The sequence below is a fragment of the Trematosphaeria pertusa genome, assembly GCF_010094035.1.
Source record: "Trematosphaeria pertusa strain CBS 122368 unplaced genomic scaffold BU26scaffold_4, whole genome shotgun sequence".
NCBI lineage: Eukaryota > Fungi > Ascomycota > Dothideomycetes > Pleosporales > Trematosphaeriaceae > Trematosphaeria > Trematosphaeria pertusa.
In genome coordinates, this window is record NW_022987215.1 from 2,206,573 (window position 1) to 2,230,720 (window position 24,148).

At 54.4% G+C, this 24,148-nt stretch overlaps 10 protein-coding genes across 10 annotated transcripts; 5 read left to right on the forward strand and 5 right to left on the reverse strand.

Annotated features, from left to right (window-relative positions):
- Window positions 1-98: 98 nt before the first annotated feature.
- BU26DRAFT_517095 (oxysterol-binding protein-like protein) lies at window positions 99-2,556 on the reverse strand. The gene is made up of 8 exons (XM_033828487.1): window positions 2,066-2,556; window positions 1,902-1,978; window positions 1,783-1,822; window positions 1,660-1,729; window positions 1,552-1,611; window positions 1,156-1,498; window positions 834-1,099; window positions 99-780 (listed from the first exon to the last, which is right to left on the reverse strand). The coding sequence occupies exons 1-8, from the start codon at window positions 2,230-2,232 to the stop codon at window positions 427-429; spliced, it is 1,377 nt and encodes a 458-aa protein (XP_033687486.1). The 5' UTR covers window positions 2,233-2,556; the 3' UTR covers window positions 99-426.
- A 170-nt stretch (window positions 2,557-2,726) lies between these two features.
- Window positions 2,727-6,412, reverse strand: BU26DRAFT_549062 (cysteine proteinase; the record flags this gene model as incomplete). The annotated part of the gene is made up of 5 exons (XM_033831973.1): window positions 2,727-4,718; window positions 4,769-5,082; window positions 5,127-5,355; window positions 5,403-6,268; window positions 6,365-6,412. The coding sequence occupies 5 exons, from the start codon at window positions 6,410-6,412 to the stop codon at window positions 2,999-3,001; spliced, it is 3,177 nt and encodes a 1,058-aa protein (XP_033687487.1). The 3' UTR covers window positions 2,727-2,998.
- Window positions 6,413-6,677: 265 nt separating this feature from the next.
- Window positions 6,678-8,515, forward strand: BU26DRAFT_480156 (mitochondrial carrier). The gene is made up of 4 exons (XM_033825695.1): window positions 6,678-7,242; window positions 7,322-7,872; window positions 7,925-8,162; window positions 8,219-8,515. Exons 1-4 carry the CDS (start codon window positions 7,139-7,141, stop codon window positions 8,340-8,342), a joined length of 1,017 nt encoding a protein of 338 aa, XP_033687488.1. The 5' UTR covers window positions 6,678-7,138; the 3' UTR covers window positions 8,343-8,515.
- Window positions 8,516-9,965: 1,450 nt separating this feature from the next.
- On the reverse strand, window positions 9,966-10,869 carry BU26DRAFT_257631 (uncharacterized protein). Its single transcript, XM_033821221.1, has 2 exons — window positions 10,687-10,869; window positions 9,966-10,614 (listed from the first exon to the last, which is right to left on the reverse strand). The coding sequence occupies exon 2, from the start codon at window positions 10,586-10,588 to the stop codon at window positions 10,121-10,123; it is 468 nt and encodes a 155-aa protein (XP_033687489.1). The 5' UTR covers window positions 10,589-10,614; window positions 10,687-10,869; the 3' UTR covers window positions 9,966-10,120.
- Window positions 10,870-11,139: 270 nt separating this feature from the next.
- BU26DRAFT_602855 (uncharacterized protein) lies at window positions 11,140-12,579 on the forward strand (the record flags this gene model as incomplete). The annotated part of the gene is made up of 2 exons (XM_033835385.1): window positions 11,140-11,442; window positions 11,507-12,579. 2 exons carry the CDS (start codon window positions 11,140-11,142, stop codon window positions 12,506-12,508), a joined length of 1,305 nt encoding a protein of 434 aa, XP_033687490.1. The 3' UTR covers window positions 12,509-12,579.
- Window positions 12,580-13,181: 602 nt separating this feature from the next.
- Window positions 13,182-14,111, reverse strand: BU26DRAFT_257636 (uncharacterized protein). The gene has a single exon (XM_033821222.1). It carries the CDS (start codon window positions 14,069-14,071, stop codon window positions 13,307-13,309), a length of 765 nt encoding a protein of 254 aa, XP_033687491.1. The 5' UTR covers window positions 14,072-14,111; the 3' UTR covers window positions 13,182-13,306.
- A 1,002-nt stretch (window positions 14,112-15,113) lies between these two features.
- BU26DRAFT_562224 (uncharacterized protein) lies at window positions 15,114-17,022 on the forward strand (the record flags this gene model as incomplete). Its single annotated transcript, XM_033833007.1, has 2 exons — window positions 15,114-16,208; window positions 16,279-17,022. The coding sequence occupies 2 exons, from the start codon at window positions 15,114-15,116 to the stop codon at window positions 17,020-17,022; spliced, it is 1,839 nt and encodes a 612-aa protein (XP_033687492.1).
- Window positions 17,023-17,133: 111 nt separating this feature from the next.
- On the reverse strand, window positions 17,134-18,998 carry BU26DRAFT_562225 (uncharacterized protein; the record flags this gene model as incomplete). The annotated part of the gene is made up of 2 exons (XM_033833008.1): window positions 17,134-18,633; window positions 18,684-18,998. 2 exons carry the CDS (start codon window positions 18,996-18,998, stop codon window positions 17,134-17,136), a joined length of 1,815 nt encoding a protein of 604 aa, XP_033687493.1.
- A 519-nt stretch (window positions 18,999-19,517) lies between these two features.
- Window positions 19,518-21,105, forward strand: BU26DRAFT_590948 (uncharacterized protein; the record flags this gene model as incomplete). The annotated part of the gene is made up of 2 exons (XM_033834784.1): window positions 19,518-19,760; window positions 19,904-21,105. The coding sequence occupies 2 exons, from the start codon at window positions 19,518-19,520 to the stop codon at window positions 20,894-20,896; spliced, it is 1,236 nt and encodes a 411-aa protein (XP_033687494.1). The 3' UTR covers window positions 20,897-21,105.
- Window positions 21,106-22,514: 1,409 nt separating this feature from the next.
- Window positions 22,515-24,064, forward strand: BU26DRAFT_602858 (uncharacterized protein; the record flags this gene model as incomplete). The annotated part of the gene is made up of 10 exons (XM_033835386.1): window positions 22,515-22,541; window positions 22,594-22,666; window positions 22,717-22,770; window positions 22,819-22,932; window positions 22,983-23,041; window positions 23,089-23,161; window positions 23,210-23,246; window positions 23,294-23,387; window positions 23,438-23,474; window positions 23,520-24,064. 10 exons carry the CDS (start codon window positions 22,515-22,517, stop codon window positions 24,062-24,064), a joined length of 1,113 nt encoding a protein of 370 aa, XP_033687495.1.
- Between the last annotated feature and the right edge of the window lie 84 nt (window positions 24,065-24,148).

Below are 24,148 nucleotides of genomic sequence, written 5' to 3' on the forward strand. Positions count from 1 at the left end.
TCGATCCGTGATCGTAACATAATGTATAGATACTTAACTTTAAGTTAGGTAAACGTAGTAGTTACTTACGTTAGCCACTATAACTGGAACGAGGCATCTAAGAGAAGTTTGACTATCGCTATAGGTAGTCATAATCATCTATTCCGAAACAAATATGCAAAAGTAACACCCAACTAGTCAAGTCGAGCAAACCAAGATCTAGCAAAGCAGAGCCAAAGCAGAGCAGAGCTTTCCGCGTGTATATATGCCACAACCCGACCCCACCACGCCAACACAACACCGACAGATGGATGGATGAATGACGCTAGCTCGCGACCCTAAAAGCCATAATAACCAAATGAGCGTGTCGTTGCCGTTGCCCCTGCACCCAGACTCCTCTATATGCATTCATGCTGCCACTCCTCTATCCGCTATGCATTTGCCCTTCTAAAAAGCCCCGTTCTCCTTGTTCGGCGCGAGATCGTATCGGTCTTCATGCAACCCCTTCAACGCCTCTTCGCCGTCCTGGGTCAGATCGGGCTTCCCAACGGGCGTGACGGCGCCGGCGAAAAAGCGGGGCTGCCAATCTCTGCCCTCGGCTTTCCTCTCTGCCGCCTTCCGCCGCTGGTTTTCTTCGATGTCTTGCTTGAGCGTCGTAGCGAGCGAGTACTGCTTGTTGACGATAGCGTTGGTGACACCGTCCCAGAACTTGCGCGATTCATTGGGGAGCTGTTCTTCGAGCGAGGGAACATTCTTTGGGACGGGATGAAGTGGGTTGAGGTCGATCAAAAGGATTTTCTCCTACCAGGGCACATTAGCAGTCTTGCCCGCGGGGTGATACGGATTATACGTACGGGTGTTTTTGCGAAGGGTCCATTTCCAAGCGTGTAATACACCTTGTCCTGCCAGCAGCCTTCTATCCTTCCGAGGACCTCCTTGTCCGAGACATCCTTGATCCTCGTCTTGGTATCGTTGTCCGGGTCGTATTTGAATATGACGCCCTGGACCTTATTCTGTGTCCTTCCCAGCCAGCCTTCTTCTAAATATTCTAGTATCACTTTTATCCCGGTCTTTGCGCAAGTGACGTAGCAGGAGTCGGCGACGGAGACACTGAGCGAGCCTAGTCGTTCATTAGCGTTCCCAATCCCCAAAGACGCTGTTGTAGATCCCACATACCTCTCAGCAACCCGCCCAGGTACGCCGCCGGGTGCGTCAGCTGGTATTCCTCATTATCGCGATTCTGCAGCGTTATGAAAATGCCCAAGTTATGCGCCCCAGCAATGACGCGAATATTTGTTCCGGTAAACTTCGCACTCAACTGATCGTATCCCCTTGCGATGACTCCCTTCTCAGGGCAGTCGACGTAGAAGGCGGAAACGGGAGGGTGGTGGGAGGTTTGTTCGGTGAGGTAGGAGACTTTGACGACCTTGTCGCCGGTAATGCTGGTAGCACTGCTAGACGGCTGGGAATTGTGGGTATGTTTGAGGGGCGGTTGTGTGTCTTCGATTTGCCATGTACACTTTACAAGTCAGCCTGGAGTAGTTGGGCGTATACGATAGGGCTGATGCATACCCTGAAAAACTCGCCTAGTGTTGAGTTATATGGCTTGCACGGCTTGCCTTTGACGTATTTCTGCCGTCCGTCAGTGCCATGATCTCGCCCTCAATACACATTGCCTACCAAGTCCTTTGTAAACCAGAAGCGCAACGTCCCAAGCATACGCCCGAGCGGCTCGTCTGAATCCCCGATGCTACGCCGGTTAGCGCCAGCCCTTCCATGGTGCCGAATCCGCTGTATGCTAACCTTATGAAAGCATCTGGCCTATCCAAGTAATGCCAGTACTCTGCTCTCTGTCAGAAGAGATTCCGGTGTAGCGCGCCGTACGCGAAAAACGTGGCAGGGCTCGGTGGCAAGGCACATACCCAAGTTTGGTATCGGCTCGATAAGTTGAGCTGGGAGAGAGAATCGAACGGCCGCGAGATCGGAAACGCCAATGAACCTGTCGTGAACTTTGTGTTAGCCTTGGTTCCTCGAATCCAGCGCGCAATGCGTTCTTGCCGCTCCGCCGGGCTGGCCGGGAACGTACCTCCTCAAGACCCCCAAGAAGGTTTTGAGCTTGGAGCTGTCGTCCGGTGGCTTCTCGACGGGTGCATTTGCGGGCGTGGAGGCTCTCGAAGGCTCTTTGGAGTTGACCGCGGAATTGGGTGTTGAGGCTGTGCGGGCCGCGAGCGAATTTGCAGACGGTTCAGCCATGGGATGCCGAGGGCGGCTCTCGCTCTGCGGAGAGGATCCTTAGAAGCAAGAAGCACAGCGCAGTTCCTGAAGGCCAGAGCAGAGCCGCGATGTCAGTGTTGAGGCGCGGAGTCAAGCCTGGGGCGGTAGAGGTTACCGCTCGCCAAGCAAAGGGCGCCCGGACTCTGACGTATTGGCCTCGATAGCCTTATCGTGCTTTTGGCGGGGTCGCGAAGACGAGATGGAGAAGAACGCTAGAAGGAATCAGGCCTGAACAAGCTCCCGTCTACGAAAGGGATATATGAACAAAAAGGTGTTCGGCTATCAGCGCTATCGCAGTATGCACGTCTTGAAACGCTGCAAGGATGCTCGAGGGCGGTGAAACTGCATCCAATCACTGCAGACACGAAGCGTCAGGGAGCCTTCCCATTTGCATATGCCCCTCGAATCTGGGCGCCAGGACACGAACACCATCTCAGTACACGGTGAAGTGACCTGCAGACCTGCTCACAAGCCGGATGCTGTGTTCTGGAATTACTTTTTATCTACGCGTGGCTACCAGACACGAATGCTGACGTTCGCATGTGACACCAACGGTCATACTGCAACGTGCAGTGCTACTATCGTTACTCATACAGGGCATGCAGGCATATCCACGATCCGACGCCACATCTATCCACTGGAGAACCAACACTGACTCTAGCTCCAAGTTACACGAAACGCCACATTACTATCCCGATCCAAATGAATCCCAGGAACGCAGCTGCTGAGATGCTTCGCAAAGTCGTCAATCGTTCCAGTTACGCCAAACGCCAATCGTGCAGGCATTAGGGAAGTCGGTGTAAACCTCCACATCATACCACTCCTCGACAGGTCCGCCTGGGCCAGAGAGCCTGTCCAGAACAAGCCACAGCTCCCCCTGAGTGAACAAGGCCGGGTCGATGTTCACGGCCTCGGATCGAACGGTTGCTGAGTCTGCGTATTCTCCGCGCTCGCTAGCGATCATGAACTTGCGCTCGGGGCCCCTTCCCAGCTCCACGCTAAACCGGAACGGACTGCGGGCGAGCGGCTGCATGCCCATCGAGCGCGGCGACGTTGCCTTCGCGAATCGCGCTACAATCGTGTATGAGGCTAGTCGGTGGGCAACAATGGGAGCTGCGAGCTTCTGTACCTCGGGCCCGAAACACGCTGGGGCCAGCTTCATCAACATCAAGCCCGCGCCGTCCCGGGGAATTTGGTTTAGCACAACATTGCTAGTACTGTCGACCCTTAGAGTGTAGTCGCTTGTTTGTCCAGCCTCGAAGAGCGAGCAAATGATGGTGTACAAGCCGGGCTGGAGGTCCTGTATCTCTGCAAACACGCATCCAGAGCGGTGATCCCCAGAATCAACAAGAACATCCCGGCTCTGGAGGCGGTACATCCTCTTGCCGTATCCGAGCGTAAGCTTGACGTGCAGCGGATTCTTGTGATTCGCACTCGTAAGCAGTATTGCCAGAGAACCCTTTTCTTTAACCTCCAAGGTGTATTGCGGGTTTTCGAAGTATTTAGCAGAACTGGTACTACCACCGGCCGTCTGCCTCGTCCACTCGCCCCGAACTGCCTTTTGGAAGGTATACTTTTGAACCGCAGGCTCCAGGACGATTTGCGACTTTGTGGAGAAAGCGGAGAGCGAGAAGGTATAAGAGGATGGAGGAAGCTCGTCCTGGTCTATGACAACGGTGTACGTGGAATTCGCATCCGTATCCCACCTAAGGAGGCATTGTGGCGTGGTGACGTAATCGCTGCTTTCAAGGTACGTGTCTTTGATATACAGCCGTTGGCCACGCCCATTGCATACATAGATACTCATGAAGCCCTTGGATGCCTCTCCTGTAGCGTTCATCTGAGTATCTGGCCGGATGCTCCCGTCATTGAAGGCATCCGACTCATCCTTGGTCTCTTCAGGCGAGTCGCGCCAATGACGGGTCAGAAGAAACCAAACAATATCTCCTTGCTCGGACCAGAAGGAGAATTGCGGATGCGTCACAATACATCCGCTATCGGTTTCATTGCCGTTGACCTTCCATTCGAAGTGGATGTCCTGTCGGTGTCGGAATAGACCGGGATTCCAGTTAAGATAAAGGCTCTCGAAATGTCGAATTACCTGCTCTAGCCCAATCCAGAAGGTAGTCGGATGTGGTCGGTCCTTGGTCGGGACACTGTCGCGATTGGAGGCTTCCATGCTGCCCCCGGTGCCGCCAGTGGATGTAGACGAGTCGGGAATCGGCACCGCCTGAGGGCGCGGCCCACGCCATCCCTTGCCCTCCACCCAAGGATTCTTCACCAGTAGCAATCGATCGTGGTCCGTCTCCCTCATATCTAGGACGACATAGCTATGCTGGCCTTCAAGTCCAAGTTCGCGCTCTTGCCTGCTAGGCATCTTGCCCGTGCCTAGCGTGACCAGAACGTCTCCATACAAGAAGGCTTTATAGATTCGGTCCCATAGTTGCGCAGGAACAGTGTCAGTCCTGGCTCAAGGTCAGCAAAGGCCTCCAAAACGGTGGGCATATGGACGTACTCTTGCAAGTGGACTTGCTCCGGGATCCAGCCAGTTAGTGTCCAGAGATCGCTGCAGGAATTGCTACCGGGGAAGTCGTAACCGCCTCGAACTTTGAGATAGGCCTTCTCTAGGAGAGCTGGCCAGAGCAGGGCGGGCTGCCGCCGGTCCATAACGTGGAGTAAGCGATGACCATTAGACATCGGAAGGCGATCGTCAATGATCACTTTCCGCCAGCAACCATTGAAGTTTAGGCGAACGACATATTTGCCGTTTGAGGAGATAACAGGCTTGCCTAAGTTTTTATCGAAAGGATAGATCTTGTTAGAGAGTATCTGTCCGGTTAGCATGGCCTGAACCCAACACAGGAAGGACCTACCTGATCGTGGCCGCGCTCGGCTCGGGCGATTCCAGCACAGAGGCTAGCCACCACTGAGCAGTCGGTTGCTGCATCCTGAACTAGATCAATGGATCGTGCTGTGGACATCAGAGGGCCCATTCCATTTCTATCAGGGAACATCGAAGGCGGTGGTACAGCTTCCTTGGCGCGAACCCAGCCTTGGAAGAATTGCTGTTGGTAGGCCGACAGGCTGAGATCGTGCGTATCGCTGCTACTGTTAGTACAGAAAGAGCTGGGGCGTTTGTTTAGACTTACACGAATAGCTTTCCGTCGACAAGGGCGAACTCTGTGGACGAAGGGCTCTTGTCCCACGGAGGACATTTGAAGCCATTGACGACGGATGCCTTGAGAAGGATGATTTCTTCCTTCCTAGTGCGCCTCCGAGTAGATATCGGCTCTGCTAGCGTACGAATCTGAGAGTACGGCGCGAGCGAAGGCGTCGTAGGGGCCGATGTCTTGTTGTAGGCCTTGTCGGGCAGATGATCTGTTTGCACCATTAGAGCTTGGGCAGCGTCGCCTTCCATAATAGGCGATGGTTTGGCATTTGACCCCGCGCATCCTTCAAGGCGCTGACTGTCTTGGGGTCGAGTATCAGCAGCTGGGTTTGGCACTACTAACGGTGGGGCGACTCGATGTTTCGAAAGCTGAATGGGTAATCCAAAAACAACGTCCTTCGAGTCTCCTCTGTGGTGGGCTGCACCATGGACGACATCGGCAGTAAAAGAAAAAGTGGAGGGGGAAGTATTACCTGATGATGGGCGAGTGTTCTCGACAGGCGCCGTACTTGAAGAGAGGTCGATGAGCGAGTTGCTCGACTGAGAAATACGCTCGCCATGGCCGGTAGAAGGCTCCGCAGAGTTTGCGACGTCCGCAGCCCACTGACCTATCTCCTGGCTCTTCGTGCTCTCGTGCTGTGGCGCGGGTTTGGCCGGAGTCCAAGTTTTCGCCTTCTTGATCTGGTCCGCGACGTCCATTATGGCTGCACATTGTCGCTTAAGCTCTTGCTTTTCGTCCGGGGTCGGGGAGAGCTTCAAAGCGTTCACAAGGTTCTCAGCAATACCGATAGCCAGTTTGAGCGCTTCATCCTTGGTTGCGGCGGTTTGAAGCTGCGACTGGTATTTCTGCAGATAAGGTAAGTAGATTGTCGTAATGAGACGTGGCGTGTTCGGGCCCGAAGCAGTCTGTTTTGGCCAAAAGTGTCAATGTCAGTCACCTACGCTTGCAGCAGCTTTGTAAGCCGCGCCTGGGGTCGGCTTGTCCGCCATAGGGGGCGATGGCGCAGACGAACGATCAGTAAAATAGGGCGTCAGTCAGTAAAGCCGGCGCGCGGCCCTACGGGTGCATAACGATGGTGGTTGTGGTGGCAAGGCGGAGGCGCAGCTTTGTTTTGGTGGGTTTGGTGATGGGCTCTTGGTGTTGAGGCTCAAGCCAAGCCTGCCGCCACCGACCGGCGCCAAGACACGTGCCTTCCGAAAGCGCATCGCAGCTGCCTCTCACATGCTGCTGAGCCGACACTGCCGCATCACGCCCCATGGAATCACTCCAGGGCTCCCACTCGTGGACCAAAGACGCGACTCCCTCCGCGCCAGAGTGTCTTCGACGCTGTCCGATGAAAGAGACCAAGAACTTATCCACAGATCCGAAATAATGGGCAAAGCACGGGCCGCCGTGCTGCCGATGTCATCTTGACCTCTCGGGCCTGTGAACCTCGGCCTATCTCGGGTCTCGTCAGCCATGGGCAAAATGCTCCTCCACGCCGGGCTTGAGAAGCGCCTGAACGCCTCCAGCCCGCTTCTCCGCATTTCTAGCACCCATATCTTTCTTTCTTTCCGCTTTCCCTCTTGTCGTCTTTTCGTTGAGGCCATGAGATAGCGCTCCCGCATTTCAATTAATTGCGATACCCTACAACCGGCTGCGTCAAGATTCGCCGCTAGTCCGCCGTCACACCTCTCCAGAACTTCGAATCTACCACCTCCTCCGGCGCTTTCACGATGGCTGGCCAGTCGAAGGTCGAGAAGCTGCCGCCATGGGGCAATGCCATCGCAGGCTCGGCCGGTGCTGTCGTAGCAAATGCTTTGGTCTACCCGCTGGACATGTGAGTTCCTCTTTCGACAGTCGCCCAAGCCGCGACTTCCTTCGCCAGATAATAGCAGACTTACTGACGCGGGACCCAGTGTGAAGACGCGGCTACAAGTACAAATGAAGCGCTCCCCGTCCTCCGCCGACAGCAACCCCGCCGACGACGAGCACTACACCTCCGCTATCGACGCGATAACAAAGATAGTCAAAGCCGAGGGCATATCTGGACTGTATGCGGGCATGCCAGGCTCTTTGATTGGCGTTGCGTCTACAAACTTTGCCTACTTCTACTGGTACACAATCGTGCGCACCCTCTACCTCTCATACCGTACTGTCAGCACCCCTCCGGGTACCGCCGCAGAGCTGTCCTTGGGTGCTGTATCAGGAGCCATTGCCCAGATCTTCACGATACCGGTTGCCGTTGTGACGACGCGGCAACAGACAGTCAGCAAGCACGAGCGCAAGGGCTTGATCGCCACGGGCCAAGAGGTCATTGATAGCGAAGATGGGTGGTCGGGGCTATGGAGAGGACTGAAGGCCAGTCTGGTGCTCGTGGTGAATCCTGCAATCACGTACGGAGCCTATCAGCGATTGAAAGATACACTGTTCCCAGGCAGAACGGCGTTGAAGCCGTGGGAAGCGTTCGGTGCGTAACCAAGCATCAGCGGACAGAGAACAAGCTTGCTAACCCGAAGTAGTTCTTGGGGCAATGTCGAAGGCACTGGCCACCATCGCAACGCAACCTCTGATCGTCGCCAAGGTCGGATTGCAGTCGAAGCCCCCGGCAGCTAGGAATGGCAAGCCTTTCAAGACGTTCGGTGAGGTGATGCAGTATATTGTCCAGCATGAAGGCCTTCTGGGCTTGTTCAAGGGCATTGGCCCTCAGATCATGAAAGGCTTGCTTGTACAAGGCTTCCTCATGATGACCAAGGAGAGGTATGTCGAGCCCGTCGGGCCTTAGCTTGTGCGCCCCGGTTGCTAACAGTCCACAGGATCGAGCTCACGTTCGTCCTCCTCTTCAGATACTTCCGCCAAGTCCGTGCCGAGAAGCTGCAGAAGTTGGCAGACTTCGCTGCCGAGAAAGCTCGCAAGGGCGGTCCCATCCTCGCCAAATAGACTCCGGCATAGACGTTTGCTTCACCTTTATGTACATTTGCATTTAGAGCTTCTACTTTCCCGCGCTCTCGGTCTTATTGCCAAGCGCTCGGCGTTGGGGCAGTATTTTGGATATATACACGACTATGTAGGACTTTGTGGAATGTCAATATTCTTATCCGACGCAAGTCGACATTGTGGTCTACGGCAGAGCAAAGACGTGATGATTCTTATTTGGTACTAGTTATGGGCATGGCAGATGCGGTAACGCAAGCGTAAGTCGTTTCCCTCCCCTCAGTAGAAGTTGTCAGGGCCAGTAACGGTAATATGCTAGCATCATCCTGAGATCGGTATCGAATGCGACTCTCTCCAATCGCCACCAATACGCACAGATCGTCTCCTAACAACGCAGCTCAATGATCGCCCTCATACTCCGCTCCAATTGCAAGCCTGCTGCAACCTCACCCTCAAAAAAGCCGTTCCTAGATGTCTACTTGGAGACCAAGGCCTTTAGAGTCTTGAAGATATTGCCCCTAGATCGAGGCTTCTCGGCGCTTTCTAGACCTTCGCTCGGTACACCTACTGTTGCCGTGTCGGTGTCGGTGTGAGATCCAGTGGCTGAGGCATCCGGACCGTCTCCATTCTCGATCGCAGCTTCCCCTTGAGGAAATTCCCATTCGGGGACGTCCGAAATGTCGAAGCCGTTTCCGGAAGCAGAAGTGTCGCCGCCAGAAGCCTCCCATTGCTCGACAACTCCCCTATCAGCGTCGCCAATCTCGTCGGCGTGCTGCTCCTCGTATGGCTCGTAACCCGTCTCCCGGCGATACTTCCGTCTCAGGGCCACAGTCTTCTTCCGCTCTCCCGTCTTTCGGTGCAGATGTGCCAGAGCCGCAGCGTCCACCCCAAGGCTCCGCTCATGCTCATGCGGGCCTACCTCGAAGACAATACCGGAGTCATACCATCCGTATCTCTTAGGGAACAAGTACACCTCCGACTGCTGTTCATCCTCCATGAACTCAAACTTTGTTAGTCGAGGAAGGCCTGTGCGAAATTTGTCGAATACTTTGTGCCATTGTCGATTACCAATCGCAAACGCCTCGACGTCATCAAACGCCAAAGAGTAATAGTCGGGGCAATTGTCATCGTCTAGCTCCCGAAATGTCCGAATCTGGACCATGACAGGGGTGTCGACCAGGCGCAATTTCTGGAGGGTCTTGCCGAAGCCTAGGATTCCGTCGACTGTGTGCTCCCACATGACGACCTTGCACAGGGTAAGAGAATTGAGGGAGTTGTAGCGAAGGTTTCTCAAATCGAGCTTCGGGAAAAGGCCGACGTAGTCCTTGAAGCGCAGCTCTAAGTCTTCGATAGAGGTCGCCTTCTGTAGCACTCTGGGCAATTCCTTCGTGAAGGTGTGAGGTTCACCATTCGCCGGGTAGTCGAGGGCGAGATCGGAGACCACCGTGACCCAGCCGTCGTATGAGAGCTTCAAGCATCTAACGCTTGCTAGTACCTTCGCGAAGACGTTGAAGTCTGTCAGCTCCGGTTCGTGCAACGGCGGGATGTTCTTCAACTCCAAAGTTGTGAGCTTCTTGCCGACGTTGCAGCGACCCTCAACCAAAAGAGATTCGAATAGCTGGAAGACTATGCGGAATGGCAGAGAATCCGCCGCCCGATCGCTCAGAGCAAGAGCTGCTGGGACTGGACCGAGGCCGCCGACGTCGAGGATGAGAGTCTCGAGGCGCGGAAAACGCGCCGCAAGATCGCAGGCATGTCCAAGGCGACCTATGGCATAATGGTAGTTATGAGTGAACGTCTATCAGGAAGTCAGCAACAACAACTACAGAAAAGGGAAGTGGGCAGAAACGTACATCGAAGTCACTCTCCAGGACTGGAGCCAGCCGCATCAGCTTCACGTAGCGTGCCAGATCCTTGCGGCCTTGGATATTCTTGAATCTGCTTGCGAAGCGCTCGTCGAGAAGCACAGAGGCCGTCATTTCGGCGAAGATGAGCTCAGTGGCAGGGCCATTGAACGTCTTGCAAGTGACTGAAGCGCTGATAAGAGTTGGCTTGTCGAGACGCGTGAAGATATTGAGGAGTAGCTCCTGCGGGAGGTTTGCGAAACTGGCGCCCGCCGAATTGCGCTCCTCTCTCTTGGGGCTCGAGTAGCCGTTACTCGCCAGTGACGACGCCTGCATCTGCTCCGTAGCCCTTGAAGCCGGAGGGCGACGGAGGGCGCGCTCAACGTGTCGAAGCGCGACCGGAAACATTAGAAGCTGGTATTGGTCGAGGAAAGCTGTCGAGTCGATTATTAGCCGCAGCGAGTCGAAGGGGGAGATACAACAGAAGAGGAAAGCGATATACTAACGTGAAGAGCAGGATAACTTCGTATAGCGGCGACACGAAAACTCGGTACCTCGCTAGGCTTCGGACCGTTGATTGCTAGCTTGAGGTTGTGGCGCGAGGTGGAGAGAAGAGAAGGAAAACAATGACAGAGTTTTGTACCTCAACGGGTGAATGTGTTTCACGGTGTTTGCTACGCCGATATTTTCCCCAGCAACTGTGCTCTTCGGCGCTCGACTCGAAGCTTCACAGAAGTTACCTCCGCTAGTTTCCCTATAGCATCCTCGCTCGGCCGACAGAGCACGAGCACTGGATTCCTCGCGGAGCAAGGCGGCCAAAGCGGTTGGTGAAGTCGCTCGTCACGTGAGGGCCCCTCCAGCCGCCACTAAATGCGACCTTAAAATCTCACAGCTGCCTCTATCGCCTGTTCTTGCTAACCAGTTCCCACCACAACCCGACCCACGAAGCAATCGTCGCCATGGCCAAAGCTGTCCAACCTTCTCACCAGAACGTGGCTAAGGACGAGCGTCGAGGCCTCCTGAAACTCCCGGACGAACTCCTACTTCAAGTCCTCAGGTCCGTCCAGCTAAATGACGCGAAGTCTCTTAGACTCACGAGCAAACAACTTCGACCTCCAGCAACCTCACGCCTTTTCGAGACGCTTGCAGTCACCAAAGTGGACCACTCAATCATCGTCAAGTTAAAGGATATCGCGGACAGCAGAAATCTGGCGCAGGAAGTGAAGCAGATGTCAATACGTCCAAAGGTCAACTCCGCGCGTGTAAGTTACCACTCCTTATATGTAGTCACTAGGTTACTAAAATAACTCGTCGCCCTGTACGAAGGGCTATGAGGCCGAGCGCGGCTTACTCGAAAGCTTATCCGACCTACTTGCGCGATTCACGAAGGTCAAATCGGTCGAGGTCTCGCTGGCTGAACTAGGCCGAGTGCGGTTCGGGCATTTCCGCACAGCTCCTGGTCCTAGTGAGAACCAAGGCCACCCCTGGGAAATGCTCTCCTTCCTCTTCAGGTCTCTCTACGTCGCGCGGCAGATGTGCAAACAGAACAACTTGCAGCGCTTGAAGCTCGTCCGTATCCCGCCGATCGAGAACCCCCTGACAGATATGTCCGCCTTCGCGTACGTCATGGAGAACTTATCAGAAATCCATCTAATAATCGACCCGTGGTACGTAGACAGGGAAGACACGGTAGACGTTTTAGGTTCGGATTTTCCGGACCGGCCGGGGGCGCATGCCTACATGCAGAGCTTCGCACGCAGTTGGCTCCACCACGGCTCCGACAAACGTAAATCGCTTGCGCTCCGATTCGGGGACTACGCAGGCATTTATCCGCGACTAGACTTTGGTGACCTCAAGCAGCCACGCCTGGTCGAGCTAGAGCTGGATCGAATTGCGTTCAAGGACATGGCGTTCATCGACTGGATCACGTCGCACGCACGCACCCTACGGAAGCTCCACATGATCAATTGCCCCATCATCGTCAAGATCACAACCCGCCAAGAGGTCGACTCGGACGGATATCCCATCTCCAGCCAGCTTTTGCACCACAATACACGCCAGGGATACCAGTCTCACCTCCGCTGGCATCAAGTCTTCGATCGGTTCCGCAAGGAGCTGCAGCTGAACGACTTCAACTTTGCGATCTTTGGGGTTTCAGTCCGGTCGGGGAAGCCGTGGCCACCTACTTCAATCATCGTGTGGCGCTACAAGGTGTATAAGATCGGCAATATCGTGGTTGATGCCGAAGCGGAGGACGTTCACAAAGCTGCCGAGGAGAAGGACTTGCTGGCGTTGGTGAGGTTGCTTGAGGAGATTGGACAGCACTAAGAAGTGGGGCTCTTGATCTTGCAACCCGCATGTGGCCAAGAGGAATGGGCGTGATGGAGCGGAATGCGGCCAAAGGGTGGGATGTGGCCTTCTGCTCCTGAGTTACGTATTCCTGAGGGACTGGCTTGCTTGCAAGCTTTACGGCCCTGTTATGATCTCTATAGGTGCTGCGTTTTTACAATCTAAGAACTATCGCACGTTCTTAGACAGCTAGAATTAGTCTAGCTACTTATACTTGATATAGCATTTATCCTCCCTACCACCGGAAGCCCCTCGTCCTATCATCCTCCCCTCCTCACCCTCCTCTCCTCTCTTCTACATCAGACCGCGACCTCCCTCCTTCGCGTAGATTTAGCACGATTAGCAACCGTAGCCTCCTCATTCGACGCACTTATACTACATGAAATCCTCTCTCCTCGGCAAATCCTCCGCAACCGCATTCTTAATCCCGCCCTTCGCTCTCCAAATCGCCACCTTCTGTCTCAGAGCCGTCTGCACACTTGAGCACGACTTATACATCCCCTAGTTAGACCTGGCATTGGTGCTTAAGGTGGTGAGTTGTTGCTCTCTCGGATCCCTCATAAGGTAGGCTTGGTTTCTCATGGATTTAACAGGATTCCGAGGGTCAACGTGTGCGACGGGAACCGGCGTAACAGGCAGTAATTCATTGCAGCCTAAAGCACTACCAAGGCCAATAGCAAGGGGCCGAACATCCACCAACAAAACATAACTCTCCCTTTCTCCTCACCGCATTGCTCTAGTGGCACTAGGTGCCGTGTCCAGTACAGCGCGCCCCTACTACCACACCGCAGCGACAGCATTCATGATAGGGAAGACTGGCGAAGCAGCGTCGATCTTCCGCCCTCCGAGGTAGAAGCCCGACAACTCCTGTGCTTCAGCGCCACAGTGCGGACGGTTATGATTGCTGCAAGTCCTGGTATGATCGCAGTGGCTGCAACCCCTCTTCACAAAGGCCTCGTCATCCGTCTTGCCCCACTCGGTCGTCACATTGAGCGTGTATTCGACCTCGTCCGGGACTGGCATTCCCGTCGGAATCATCACCGTGCTCCGCTTGCCCGGGAACTCAAACTCCGTCCAGCCTAGAGCTTCCTGCTTGCAGTCGAGCTTCAGCCCAAAGATGCGCTGCAGGCCACGTTCGAGGATCAGCCGCCCAAACTCATCCAAGAACGTCTGGTATGCGGACATGTCGGGGACGTCGATATTGGCGTATTCGTATGCCTGGAAGACGCCGTCCGCGTCGACGAAGAAGTGGATGCCGCGGAGTGGTGGGCTTGACGAAGGGAACGTGGGTCCCATGGTGAGCACGTTGCCTTGTGACGGAACGGAGACCTCCTTGAAGGCCATGACTTCGCCGTCCTCTGTGTCGTAGTGCTTGTGGATGAGTCGGACGCTGATGCCTGGTGGCACATGGTGCTCATTGAGAAGCGCACGGAGGGCTCGTAGGGCGTCTGCGTGCTTTTCCGGAGCATCACCCACATCGGATATGTGCGGGAGACTGTTGTAGGTGGCAGAGGAGACGAAGGTGTCTTTGGTGGAAGCCATGTCGCAGGGGTCGTGGGTGTCCGGGTCGCTATGGTCGGTGTGTCAGTGTGCGTGCTGGCTTCGCTGTCGTGGAAGAGCTGAGCTCTTATACCCAGAAGCAGACGGACCGCATATTCCTAGAAGGGTCTCGTAGGGGCAGAGCCTCAAGCATCCTTATCGCCCTTCTCCACCCTGGGCTCCGCTGGACGGCTGCATGGTGAACAAAACTTATCTCCTGGACCTACTACTTCCGGCGACCATCTGTCCTTTGCCTTGCCAATCTTCAGCTCGCACTGCTGACAGCAAACACACGATGAGATTTGTAATCTATCAGATGCATTTAACCGCTTTCACCAAGGAGGAGGCTTTGGCTTGGGAGGGCTGTGGGACTTTTCTATTCGCAAAGCTTACGGCTGTCTGATGCCGCCCATGGCTCTAGATTGCCTGTTCCTCGATCGGCTGTTTGGTCCAGCCTATCCAGCAGACGTTTATCCACGTAGGGCTCCTTGTTTTGCCTTCCGGTAACACATGCCGGGCGAAAGGTGCCGTAAAGGGTGCATTCTTCAGAGGGCCAATCCCGTGGATCTGTCCCAACGTGCTCATTTGACGATATTCATGCACCCACTATGCGTGACCCCGCCCTCATTTTGTGTACTAGCTATTGTAGGTGGTGAGGGACGTTGGAAAATGGCACCAAGTACTCGTGTCGTCTAGCATTGTGTGCCCTGTGAGACCTTGCAAAGCTCTGCTGATAGATCTGATTCGCTTAGCAACATTGGTGGGGTTTGAAGGACGCTGCACATTAATCACAAACAACCTGCATTTGTGCACCTGCCTTGTGCACTCTGTAGTGCCCAGGCGATATTTTACGTTGTCGCCGGATTTGGCGAGTCAGCAGGCCTGATGCGGCTCTTTGCTTGACGTGGGCCCAATCTTGGAACCTCGCTCCTCCCCGCCCAGCCTTGTCTTCGAACTTTTACCCCCACCATCACCCACAACTCGAATTACTGCCCTTGTCCACCTGCGTGGAATTACGTGCGAAGTTTACACCTCCGATTACACCATGGATGTCGAGACGCCAAGATCGGACGACAAGGCTGAAACAGGACACATCGCATCCTCAACCTCGAGCCCGGGCAAGACGACGGTGCATAAGGAGGTGGAAAGAGAGGACCCGGATTCGAAATACCAGCCAACGCTCAGAAACCTCAACGGCCACATTTTTCGCAATGTTAGAGGCTTCTCTGAGAAATACTTCGAGGGCAAGCCCTGGTCACCCCTGGCTGAGCAGCTAGCGAAGGATATCGGCACAGCCGTATCCTCAATCCTTTTTGACGATGTGCTCGTTCAAAACGTGCTCGATCTCTTCCTCGGACAGTCCTTAGTGTTTGAATACAAGCTTCCTCCAGGTCGCAGTCAATATCGCCGCGGCAACAGCCACCCTCTATCCGGTTTCGATGAGCTGGATACTCCAACCCTCTACCTGGTCCATACCAGCTCGCAAACGCCGAAGGCGCAGCATGAATGGGCAGATGTTCAAGCCATAGGGCAGTGTGACACCGATGATCCCGCAGACTATCGCCGGCAGATGCTACATTTCTGCACTTATGCGTGGCGGGTATTCAATAACCAACCGACGCGGCGGGTCCTCCATGGCTTCCATATTTCAGGACTGCTGGTCACATTGTGGGTATTTGATCGCGCTGGTGCATACAGTTGCGTTCCGTTCCATATCCGGACGGAGCCGAGACGTTTCCTCGTTGCCGTTGCCGGTTATGCAATGATGAGCGATGAGGAACTAGGTGTGGACACGTTCATTCAAAACGATCGGGAAGGCAAGTACATCATGCTCACGAGCAAGGACGACTCTATTTGCGAGCGGCTCAACCTCCGAGAGCGGGTTCGTTCGCATCCAGGAGTGGTATACAGTGGCCCAACGTGCTATCGTGCCGAAAGGACAGGTCCGGATGCGGGCCAGGTGGTCGTTAAATTCACGTGGAGGACAGAGGCAGAGTCTCCTGAAGAGGACATCTTGCGTAAGATTGCGGAGAGGAAGGTGTGGGGCGTTGTCCAACTTTTTGGCAACCAAGACATCACTTCCATCTGTGATCTGCACGCAGGCTTAAGTTTCGAATCGGCGGTACCCCTTCCATTGGACGTAAGTAGAGCCTCCCCACCCGTTCTGCTCGGAACTCTCGCTCAGCACTAGCTCTGACTATGACGAGCAGCGACGCTCTGACATCGAAGGGCCACCCCCCGCATCCGCGACGAAAGGCACGACCATCAGCTCCAACGCTGAACCTTCATTCCCAGACCTAACATTCTGCTGCATAGCCGTGCACCCCGTCGGCCGTCCCATCGAAGCCTATTCCTCCATCTCCGAGCTCCTCTGTGCCTTCATCGACATCATCCGCGGCCACCGCTCGCTCTACCAGAACGGCCGCATCCTGCACCAAGACGTGTCGCCCGGAAACATCATGATCACCGACCGCCCCGCCGCCGGCGCTCCACGCGGCTTTCTCATCGATTTGGACGCAGCAAGAAGTCTAGAGGCCAGCCCCGCGACAGGCGAGCGTAAAGGCACGCGCGCGTTCATGGCTCTCGGTGTGCTGGACGCGAAACCGCATACCTACCGGCACGACATGGAGTCGCTGTTCTACTGTCTGATTTGGGTGGCGGTTTGTCCAAAGAACGGGAAGATGCCGCCAGGTGGGAGTAGGCTTTGGGGATGGTTCCAGGGGGGTTTTGCGGAGTGCGCGGAGAGGAAGAGGAGCGATATCGTGGGTGACGGGTTCGAGGGCGTTTTGAACGAGTTTGCGGAGGGGCTTGGGGGGCTGAAGGGACTAGCGCGTGAATTGAGAACTTTGCTGTTCACGAGGGAGGATGCTGGGGACGAGGATGCGGACGCGTTCTATGATGAGATGGAAGCTGCTTTCGGGAGGGCTTTGTTGGGAGTGAGGGAGAAGATCTGAATTGAAGCCGGAGAGGGAGGGCCCTGATCTGCATAAAAGTTTAGGGCCGAAATAGTGGACCTTGCTTAGCTCTGCAAACACAAACGGTCCGGTTACACCTACCATTCCGCTCTATACTACCCAAACAAGGCCGTCAACCTCTTCTCCCCTCCAATAATCGCGATAGCCAGCCCCCAAGCCATACTTAGCTTCCACGTCCTCAGCTTCGGCGCGTTGTCCCGTATGCCTCCACAGTCGCACCAAAGCCGCGGCATCGCCTCCCAGGTTCGCATTGTGGAACTCGCCTCCCGGGTCCTCATAGTGGCCCTTGGAATAGATCTTATACCGCTCTCGACGCAGGCCGACGCTGATTTTCCAGTCGAAGCTACGGGACTGCAGGGTTTCGGCTACGGTTGGGCGGAGAGGAGGAGGAGAATAAGGAAGAGGATGACAGTTGTTCTTGAATGCGCAGAAGACGGTGTCCCAGAAGGCGAGCAGGATTGTGATGGGAAACGCGACGGCGAAGATAATGTGAGAGGTTGCGGGGGAAGGCGGGCGTTGATGCGCTGGTCGGCTCGGAGTCGCTGGCGGGGGAGGACGGTTTTTCTTGAATGATGAGGTGACGACGTCCCAGACGGCAAGGAGTATTATGATGGGGAATGCGCCAGTGAAGGGGATGTGAGGAATTGCGGAAGAAATCCAGCGCTGATATGCCGGCTGGCTCGAAGCCGTCGTGGCAATGCTAGCGTTGTCTTGCTCGGAGTCGGGTGTGGCGTCCGGTGTATCTTCATCAAGCTCGCCTACGATGAACTCGGTGAGCTTCGGCAGGCCTTCGCGCAGCCGGTCGAACACATCTCGATATCGACAGCGGGTAACGTACTTCGGGCAGGTAGAGCCGTAATTCGTAGATTGGCCTGCAACTGGATACAGCTCCCTGTCGAGCGCCATAGTTGTCTCCAATACGACCAGGAGAGGACAGCTGACGAGATACAGGGTCTTCAACGTCCTGCTCAGGCTCAGGATGCACTCGAAGATGCGACGTGGGAGAACAACGACCTTACACAACTTTAGCACGGTAAGCGAAGGGCAGGAAAGGCCGCGCAGATCCAGTTTCGGGTACAGTCCAGCGTACTCCTTGAACTGGAGGGTTAACTCTTGAAGGTTACTAGAGTTGTCCAGGTACGCTTTGGGGAAGAAGCTCATGAACTCGTGAGGGGCGTAAGTATACGGGAAGTCGCAACCGAACGTCTCCCAGCGTGGGTCGACTACCCAGGCGTTTATCGACAGTTTTAGATGCTTGATGCCCTTCATCACCGTTCTGAAATCCTCGGTCCTGTAGAAATTCTTGTAGAGTGACAGCGTTGGCGCAACGTTGGTGAGCTCCAAGCTGCGGATTTTGGGTTCGGTTAAGGGGATGCCGTTGTTCCGGGATATCGAGCGGAATAGCTGGCTCAGCGCCCATATTGGGGGCTCTAGCGGGGCTAACTGGTTCAGGAGGGTTTTGTGATCGACGGGGCCAAGATGGGATAAGTCCACTGCGATGGTGTGCAAATTTGGGAAGGCGACGGTGGCCTCGTATGCACACTTCACGAGGTCATTTGTTTGGTCACGATCCGAAATAGATAACCCTATCTTGGCAAGTCAGCTTTCGTCCAAACAGATGGTGACAGGCTTCAACATACTGGAGAATCGGCCTCCCACACAAGATCTCCGTTAGGAACTAAGCGGACCGCCCTTACAAGCTGCGACAAGCCACCCGCGTTCTGGATGCTTTCGACGCGCTCTACCACGTACGGACTTGAGAGCACAGAGCTCCTCAACTCCGCGAAGAGTATTTCAGTCGCCGAGGCATAGAATGCTCTGTTAACGAGTCGGACATTCTGAAGGGAAGGGTGGTCCAAGTAGCCAAATATTTCTAGAAGAATCTCATCTGGGAGATATGGAATGAGTGGAGACTTGTATCCTATGAAGAACTTGAACACTCGGAAAAACGACATGACTCGAGTTTCCATTCGGTTGGCTTCGGTGCAGACCTAGCGATTGGGAGCGCGTAGAGTCAGCGTATGTATAAATTGACTGAGTTAAGTGGGGAAGATAGTCGAAGGTAACTCTATAGTCCCAGTGAAATATAAGTAGACAGTACCTCGGAACAGCCTCGAGGGAATCGCTCGCTTTTTCTCAATTTCACTGCCCAATGACGTACCATGGGCTTTCCAGGAAGATATATTAGAGAAATATAGAGTTAGCGAAAGGCTTTGGGTGAGGCGTGGTCAAAGGTTTTAAAGCCCCGCGGTTCGACTTGCTAGAGTGCTCCCACCACGGGCTAGGAATCAACCTTCGCGTTAGTAAATGACCCATACGAGCACAGCCGATATCTTCTAGCTGCTATCGCCATCGGAAGGAGCCAGCTTCACGAGCTGCGAGGGGAAGTCGAAGCGATGGCGCCTCCAGACCCCGAGTCGTGACTTGACCGGAATCCCGCGCCCACTGCCGCGACATCCAAGACCTTGACGGGTATGCCTGACGAGATCCTCTTAGAGATCGTCCGTGACTTGGAAAAGAGCGACCTCGGCGCACTACGTCTAACCTGCAAACATGTCGCTCCAGCCGCTTCTCAGCTCCTCTTGGACGGGCTGACGATCCCGATCTTCAATGGTCCGCCTCGTGCCCTCAGGTTCAGGAAAATACTTCACAGTGCAAACCTGAAGGATCTCGTGCGTAATGTGCGTCTCGAGGCGCGTTTGGAGCCAGGCACAAGCGTAAGTGAAGCTCTCTCTATCAATGTAGCGGAGCTTACTGGACCGAGCAGGTCGATCCTGAGATTCAAAACAGCGTGGACCGAGCGTACGATGTGGCATTTCAGTTCCCAAATCTCCAGAGCCTAGCCCTCAATCTTTCTTAGTTCGGTGCGCGCTTCGCCGTAGCAGCGGTGCGTCCTACCGTGGACACCACTCCATCGCTTTTCATGCTCTTCGAACTCTTCCAGGCGATTGCGCACCACGGCTGGACGACACCTGCACATCATATACGAAGGCTTCAGCTAATCGATGTTCCGCCTCTCCGGATACCTAAATTGTTCGAGACGACGGCTTTCGAGCGGGTTGCAAAGCATGTCGAATCCCTTGAAGTGCTGTTTGCATCCTGGGATACGTTCAACCGGCGGTCTCAACCTGGATTGGTAGACATTCCTGTCAACGGAGATGTGCACGACTTCCTCGCGAGCTTGGATATCTGTTTTCTAACCAAGTTTTCCGAGGTCAAAAAGCTTTCTCTCTCGTTCAAGCCCTATGTAGGGTTCTCTCCAAGAGTCTATCTGGACGACGTGCGACCAGCTTGCCTGCGGGAGTTGGAACTGTTGGACTTCATATTGTTCCCGGAACTCATAAGAAGTATTGCGGCATACGGCGACACATTGAAGAGCCTGCAACTGGTCAATTGCACCATCGCCACCGAGACTTACACGCGGTGGTATTCCGACGATGACGGATACCCTCTTTGGGGCAGGCGGCTTAGCTACCCGCGAACATTCACGTCTCCCCTTCGCTGGAGCCAAGTGGCCGACAGATTCCATGAGGATCTTCCGGAATTGAGGCATTTCGTCTTGCGTTATAAGGATGATGGTGATGGATTGAAGGAGGAATACAAGGGGAAGCTGCCATTGGGGCGTTACGTGCGTTACTGGACAGGGTGGATTTCACCAGATAGAATCATCGACGGTGAACATGACTTAAGACGCGATGCAGCCGCTTTTGTGCATCTCCATCGCAAGATTGGACAGTGCGGTGAGGCGAGTCTTCTGGAGGCAGCTTATCGTACAAAGCCAGGCTTCGACAGCTACATGAAAGAGAAGGACGGGGGTAATGGCGTCGACTCCGCCGAAGCGCGTCCCGACTGACGGCTTTGCGTGGAATCATGCGTTTGGTACAGTGGATGTTGGCTTCCCGGAGCAGCCGACGCCCCGTCATCGTGCTTCTGAACCTATGATTCAATTCCGAGCTCTTCATCTTCATACTGCTCTTGAAGAAAGTGCGGGTCGTAACGCTTTCCACATTCCTCGCTGTGTGGAGTCACATGCTTTGGTTACGCGACCTGTTAAGTGCATCATAATTCGAGGATAGCAGGACCTGAAAAATGACAAAGATCAAATGGAGAATTTGTTGGCGATTGTGTTGGGGGTTGGGTGAGGTGGGGAGAGAGACGTCGTACGTCCCGACTCAAAGGAGTGGCTGGCTTACATAATCACCTCAACTCGAGTCTCGCTGACTTGAACCCCTCTAAATGACTCGTCCAGCCGGCATCTCCATCCACTTCATCTCATCGAGCTTCGACCATCGATGTCCAAAAACCTCATCATATTCTATGGCGAATTTACTTAGTTCCCCCTTAGCTCCGCTTGAACCTTCATCGTCCCAGGAGACGGCCCCAAGCTAGATTAGCAAACCGTTGTTCGCGTTGTTCCAGATTCTTTGACGCAACTCCGTATGCAAACACCAAAAAGCGTCGCCGATATCCAAGACTCCCAACGAATAAAGAAGTCTCACTTGCGATTACGTTGCTGTTTCAGAGCTGTCGTCATTCTGCCGCATACTGTACGGCCCCCCTGAGCCGCTGTATGGCACGAGGGTTTGGACTGCTCGATAAACCACACCTCTTTTTCTCACACGCCAACAGCCACTCTTAACTGGAACGCCTAATAGCTCAAATCGCTGGCTTCACAATTGCCTGGATACTCTTCAGCTCTACCTAACGCCCGGCTACTTTGCGTCAAGTCAACTGCCTACGGACTCTGCCGAGCCGCTCTGCAGCGTTTAGGAAGGTGGCCCCTTTAATTCAGCGCCCGAGCCCTGACTTAATACGTGGCGTTGATCACTGGCATCAATCCTCGGATCAGTTCCTATGCTCAGAACCCATGCGTACCATTGCCTCCTACGCGCAGAACACCCATGTACGGCGTTCAAGGGACCGTCTCTCGGGAAACCCATGCGAACCGTTAGTTCCAGTAAGCCACGTTCACGATGGCGTCGATCCCGACGAGCCGCCCGGACGACCCATATTTCAGCTCCTCCGCGTTCTCCACCTCGTACTGTGTGCCATAAGATGTGGCTTTACGTCTGTCAAGCCTTACGTTCGCCCTAAGATCTTGATTAAAAAGTTGCTAGTTTAGCGTAGCGGTGGCTTCTTGTTACAAGCCGGATTCGACTACTTAGACTACGCTCGGATCGCCTCAACCTCGAGTCGCCACAACTAAGACATAGCCGGAAGCGGCACCAAACGCGTCACATCGTTTCAGGAAAGGTCCGGCTTGAAATGTAGTGTAATGGCTGCCTTAGAGGAGCTGCTTTGAGTTTTCCTGTTTTACCAATGCGGACGAATGCGTTATATCAGGAACCGAATTGCCGGCATTATCTCAAAGACTAGGTTATAAGTCCTTCAGCTGCTCTTACATTCCTCTTGTTCCCTTGTTTTCCATTATTCTATAGTCTTTATATGCTACGGGATTAGAACGAGGCAGGATGGCCACTCACATTGTACCAGCCAAAGTAGGGCTCCATCAACCAAGGTTGCGATGGCTGCATGCCTAACATGTTGCAGGTGCCCCTTGCCGGGAACACCATCTCAATAATGCTCGAGATGGTTACATTTGGCATTCTAGCGGTTTGCTTGAGTACGTGTTTCCTCCCAACTGGAACTTCCAGCCCACTGACGCGGTTACAGCCCGACGAACTCAGAATATTGCGAAGTGGAAGGCTTTGCCTCTGGCAACGTGGCGTAAGGACTAACACGCTGCCCCTCGGAGCGATTGCTGATCCCGGCTAGTTGCTCTTATCATTTACATCGATTCGGCTCTCTTCGTCTTCGTCACCGCTGTTCTCACAAAAGGCATCGGCATCAACGCATCCCACAGCATCTGCGAAGTAGGCATTCTACTTTGTAGGTCTCCGTATCTGTGGACATCTCCAACAGACACTGATGATTCACAGGCCTGCTTTGCTACATGACCACCAAAGTCCTTATCTATTACTTCCTCGTCGAACGAGCTGTAAGTCCAAGTACCATTTATGGTTCGAGCGACGCTGATAAGGCCAGTACATAGTTCGCGGCAGCCGCCAGCCGCGCCTGAAGACGAAGCTTTGGCTGTTCAACTGCTTCGGGATGATCTGTGAGCGCGGCATTACAACATATCAGCCGGAGTGCTGACCTTGAACAGTGCCCTATGTCATAGTCGTCATCTTGAACTTTGTCTTGTAAGTTGGCATGGATATGCCAGATGATTGAGCTGACTAGATTACAGCCGCATTGCATACATCAACGAGGATGGAGTGTGCATTATAGGCATGGAGCAGAAAGCTATGCTTCCGCTCATCTCGTTCGACGTTGTCGTTAATGTAATCCTACCCGCTTGCCTATAACCACTCTCGGCTCATAAGAAGTGCAGGTCTACCTCACCCTGCTATTCATCCTTCCTTTGCGGAGTAAGTCGTCAATACTTCGCTTGTATCGCCTGCTAACCCCTGCAGAACTCTACTCCTACCGAAACAACAAAAACACCCCCCTCCACATAATGGCCTTCCGCAGCTTCGTCGGCAGCTGCGCGACCCTCACCTCCAGTGTCATCAACCTCACAGTCCTCATGGTCCTCCGCGGTGAGCCCGGCTGGATCTGCCTCATGTGCTGCAACGCCGACATTCTCTTCTCCGTGCTTGTCCTCCACTGGGTCACGCAAATCGACCGCAATCCCAGCTCCACCTCCACCGCGTCGCAGCCGCAGTTCAGCATCGCCAACAACACTAATAGCCGGAATGTGTTGATTGGCCCGTGCCAACTTAACTCGTGGTCTGGCGGCAGTGTGGTAGCGGAGCCCCAGAAGGCGCTTGGCTCCATGACGACGGAGTGCAGAGCCGCGCGGCAGGAGAGGAGACGGGAGAGCGACGAGGATATCGTGGAGCTGGGAGGCATACATGTGCATACGGAGACGACGACAGACGTTGAGGTTGATGAGCGGAGCGAGGCTAGACGGGGGAGCTGCAGAGCGGAGATTGTGAACGCGGAGAAGATGGTTTAAGTGATAAGACAATGGGGAGCGCCGCAGCCGGTCGTGGCACTAGAAAGTGTGTGCGATGAAGCGCTCCTCAGCAGGTTGTTATGC

Bases quoted from the DNA above. Each gene is read 5' to 3' on its own strand.
- BU26DRAFT_257631 (XM_033821221.1), bottom strand. From the start codon at position 10,588: ATGTTTCCGGTCGCGCTTCGACACGTTGAGCGCGCCCTCCGTCGCCCT.
- BU26DRAFT_257636 (XM_033821222.1), bottom strand. From the start codon at position 14,071: ATGGCTTCCACCAAAGACACCTTCGTCTCCTCTGCCACCTACAACAGT.
- BU26DRAFT_517095 (XM_033828487.1), bottom strand. From the start codon at position 2,232: ATGGCTGAACCGTCTGCAAATTCGCTCGCGGCCCGCACAGCCTCAACA. The intron at 1,979-2,065 runs GTACGTTCCCGG...AGTTCACGACAG, and splicing joins TTCTTGGGGGTCTTGAGGAG to GTTCATTGGCGTTTCCGATC. The intron at 1,100-1,155 runs GTATGTGGGATC...ATGAACGACTAG, and splicing joins CCTGGGCGGGTTGCTGAGAG to GCTCGCTCAGTGTCTCCGTC.
- BU26DRAFT_480156 (XM_033825695.1), top strand. From the start codon at position 7,139: ATGGCTGGCCAGTCGAAGGTCGAGAAGCTGCCGCCATGGGGCAATGCC. The intron at 7,873-7,924 runs GTGCGTAACCAA...AACCCGAAGTAG, and splicing joins GAAGCCGTGGGAAGCGTTCG to TTCTTGGGGCAATGTCGAAG. The intron at 8,163-8,218 runs GTATGTCGAGCC...AACAGTCCACAG, and splicing joins CTCATGATGACCAAGGAGAG to GATCGAGCTCACGTTCGTCC.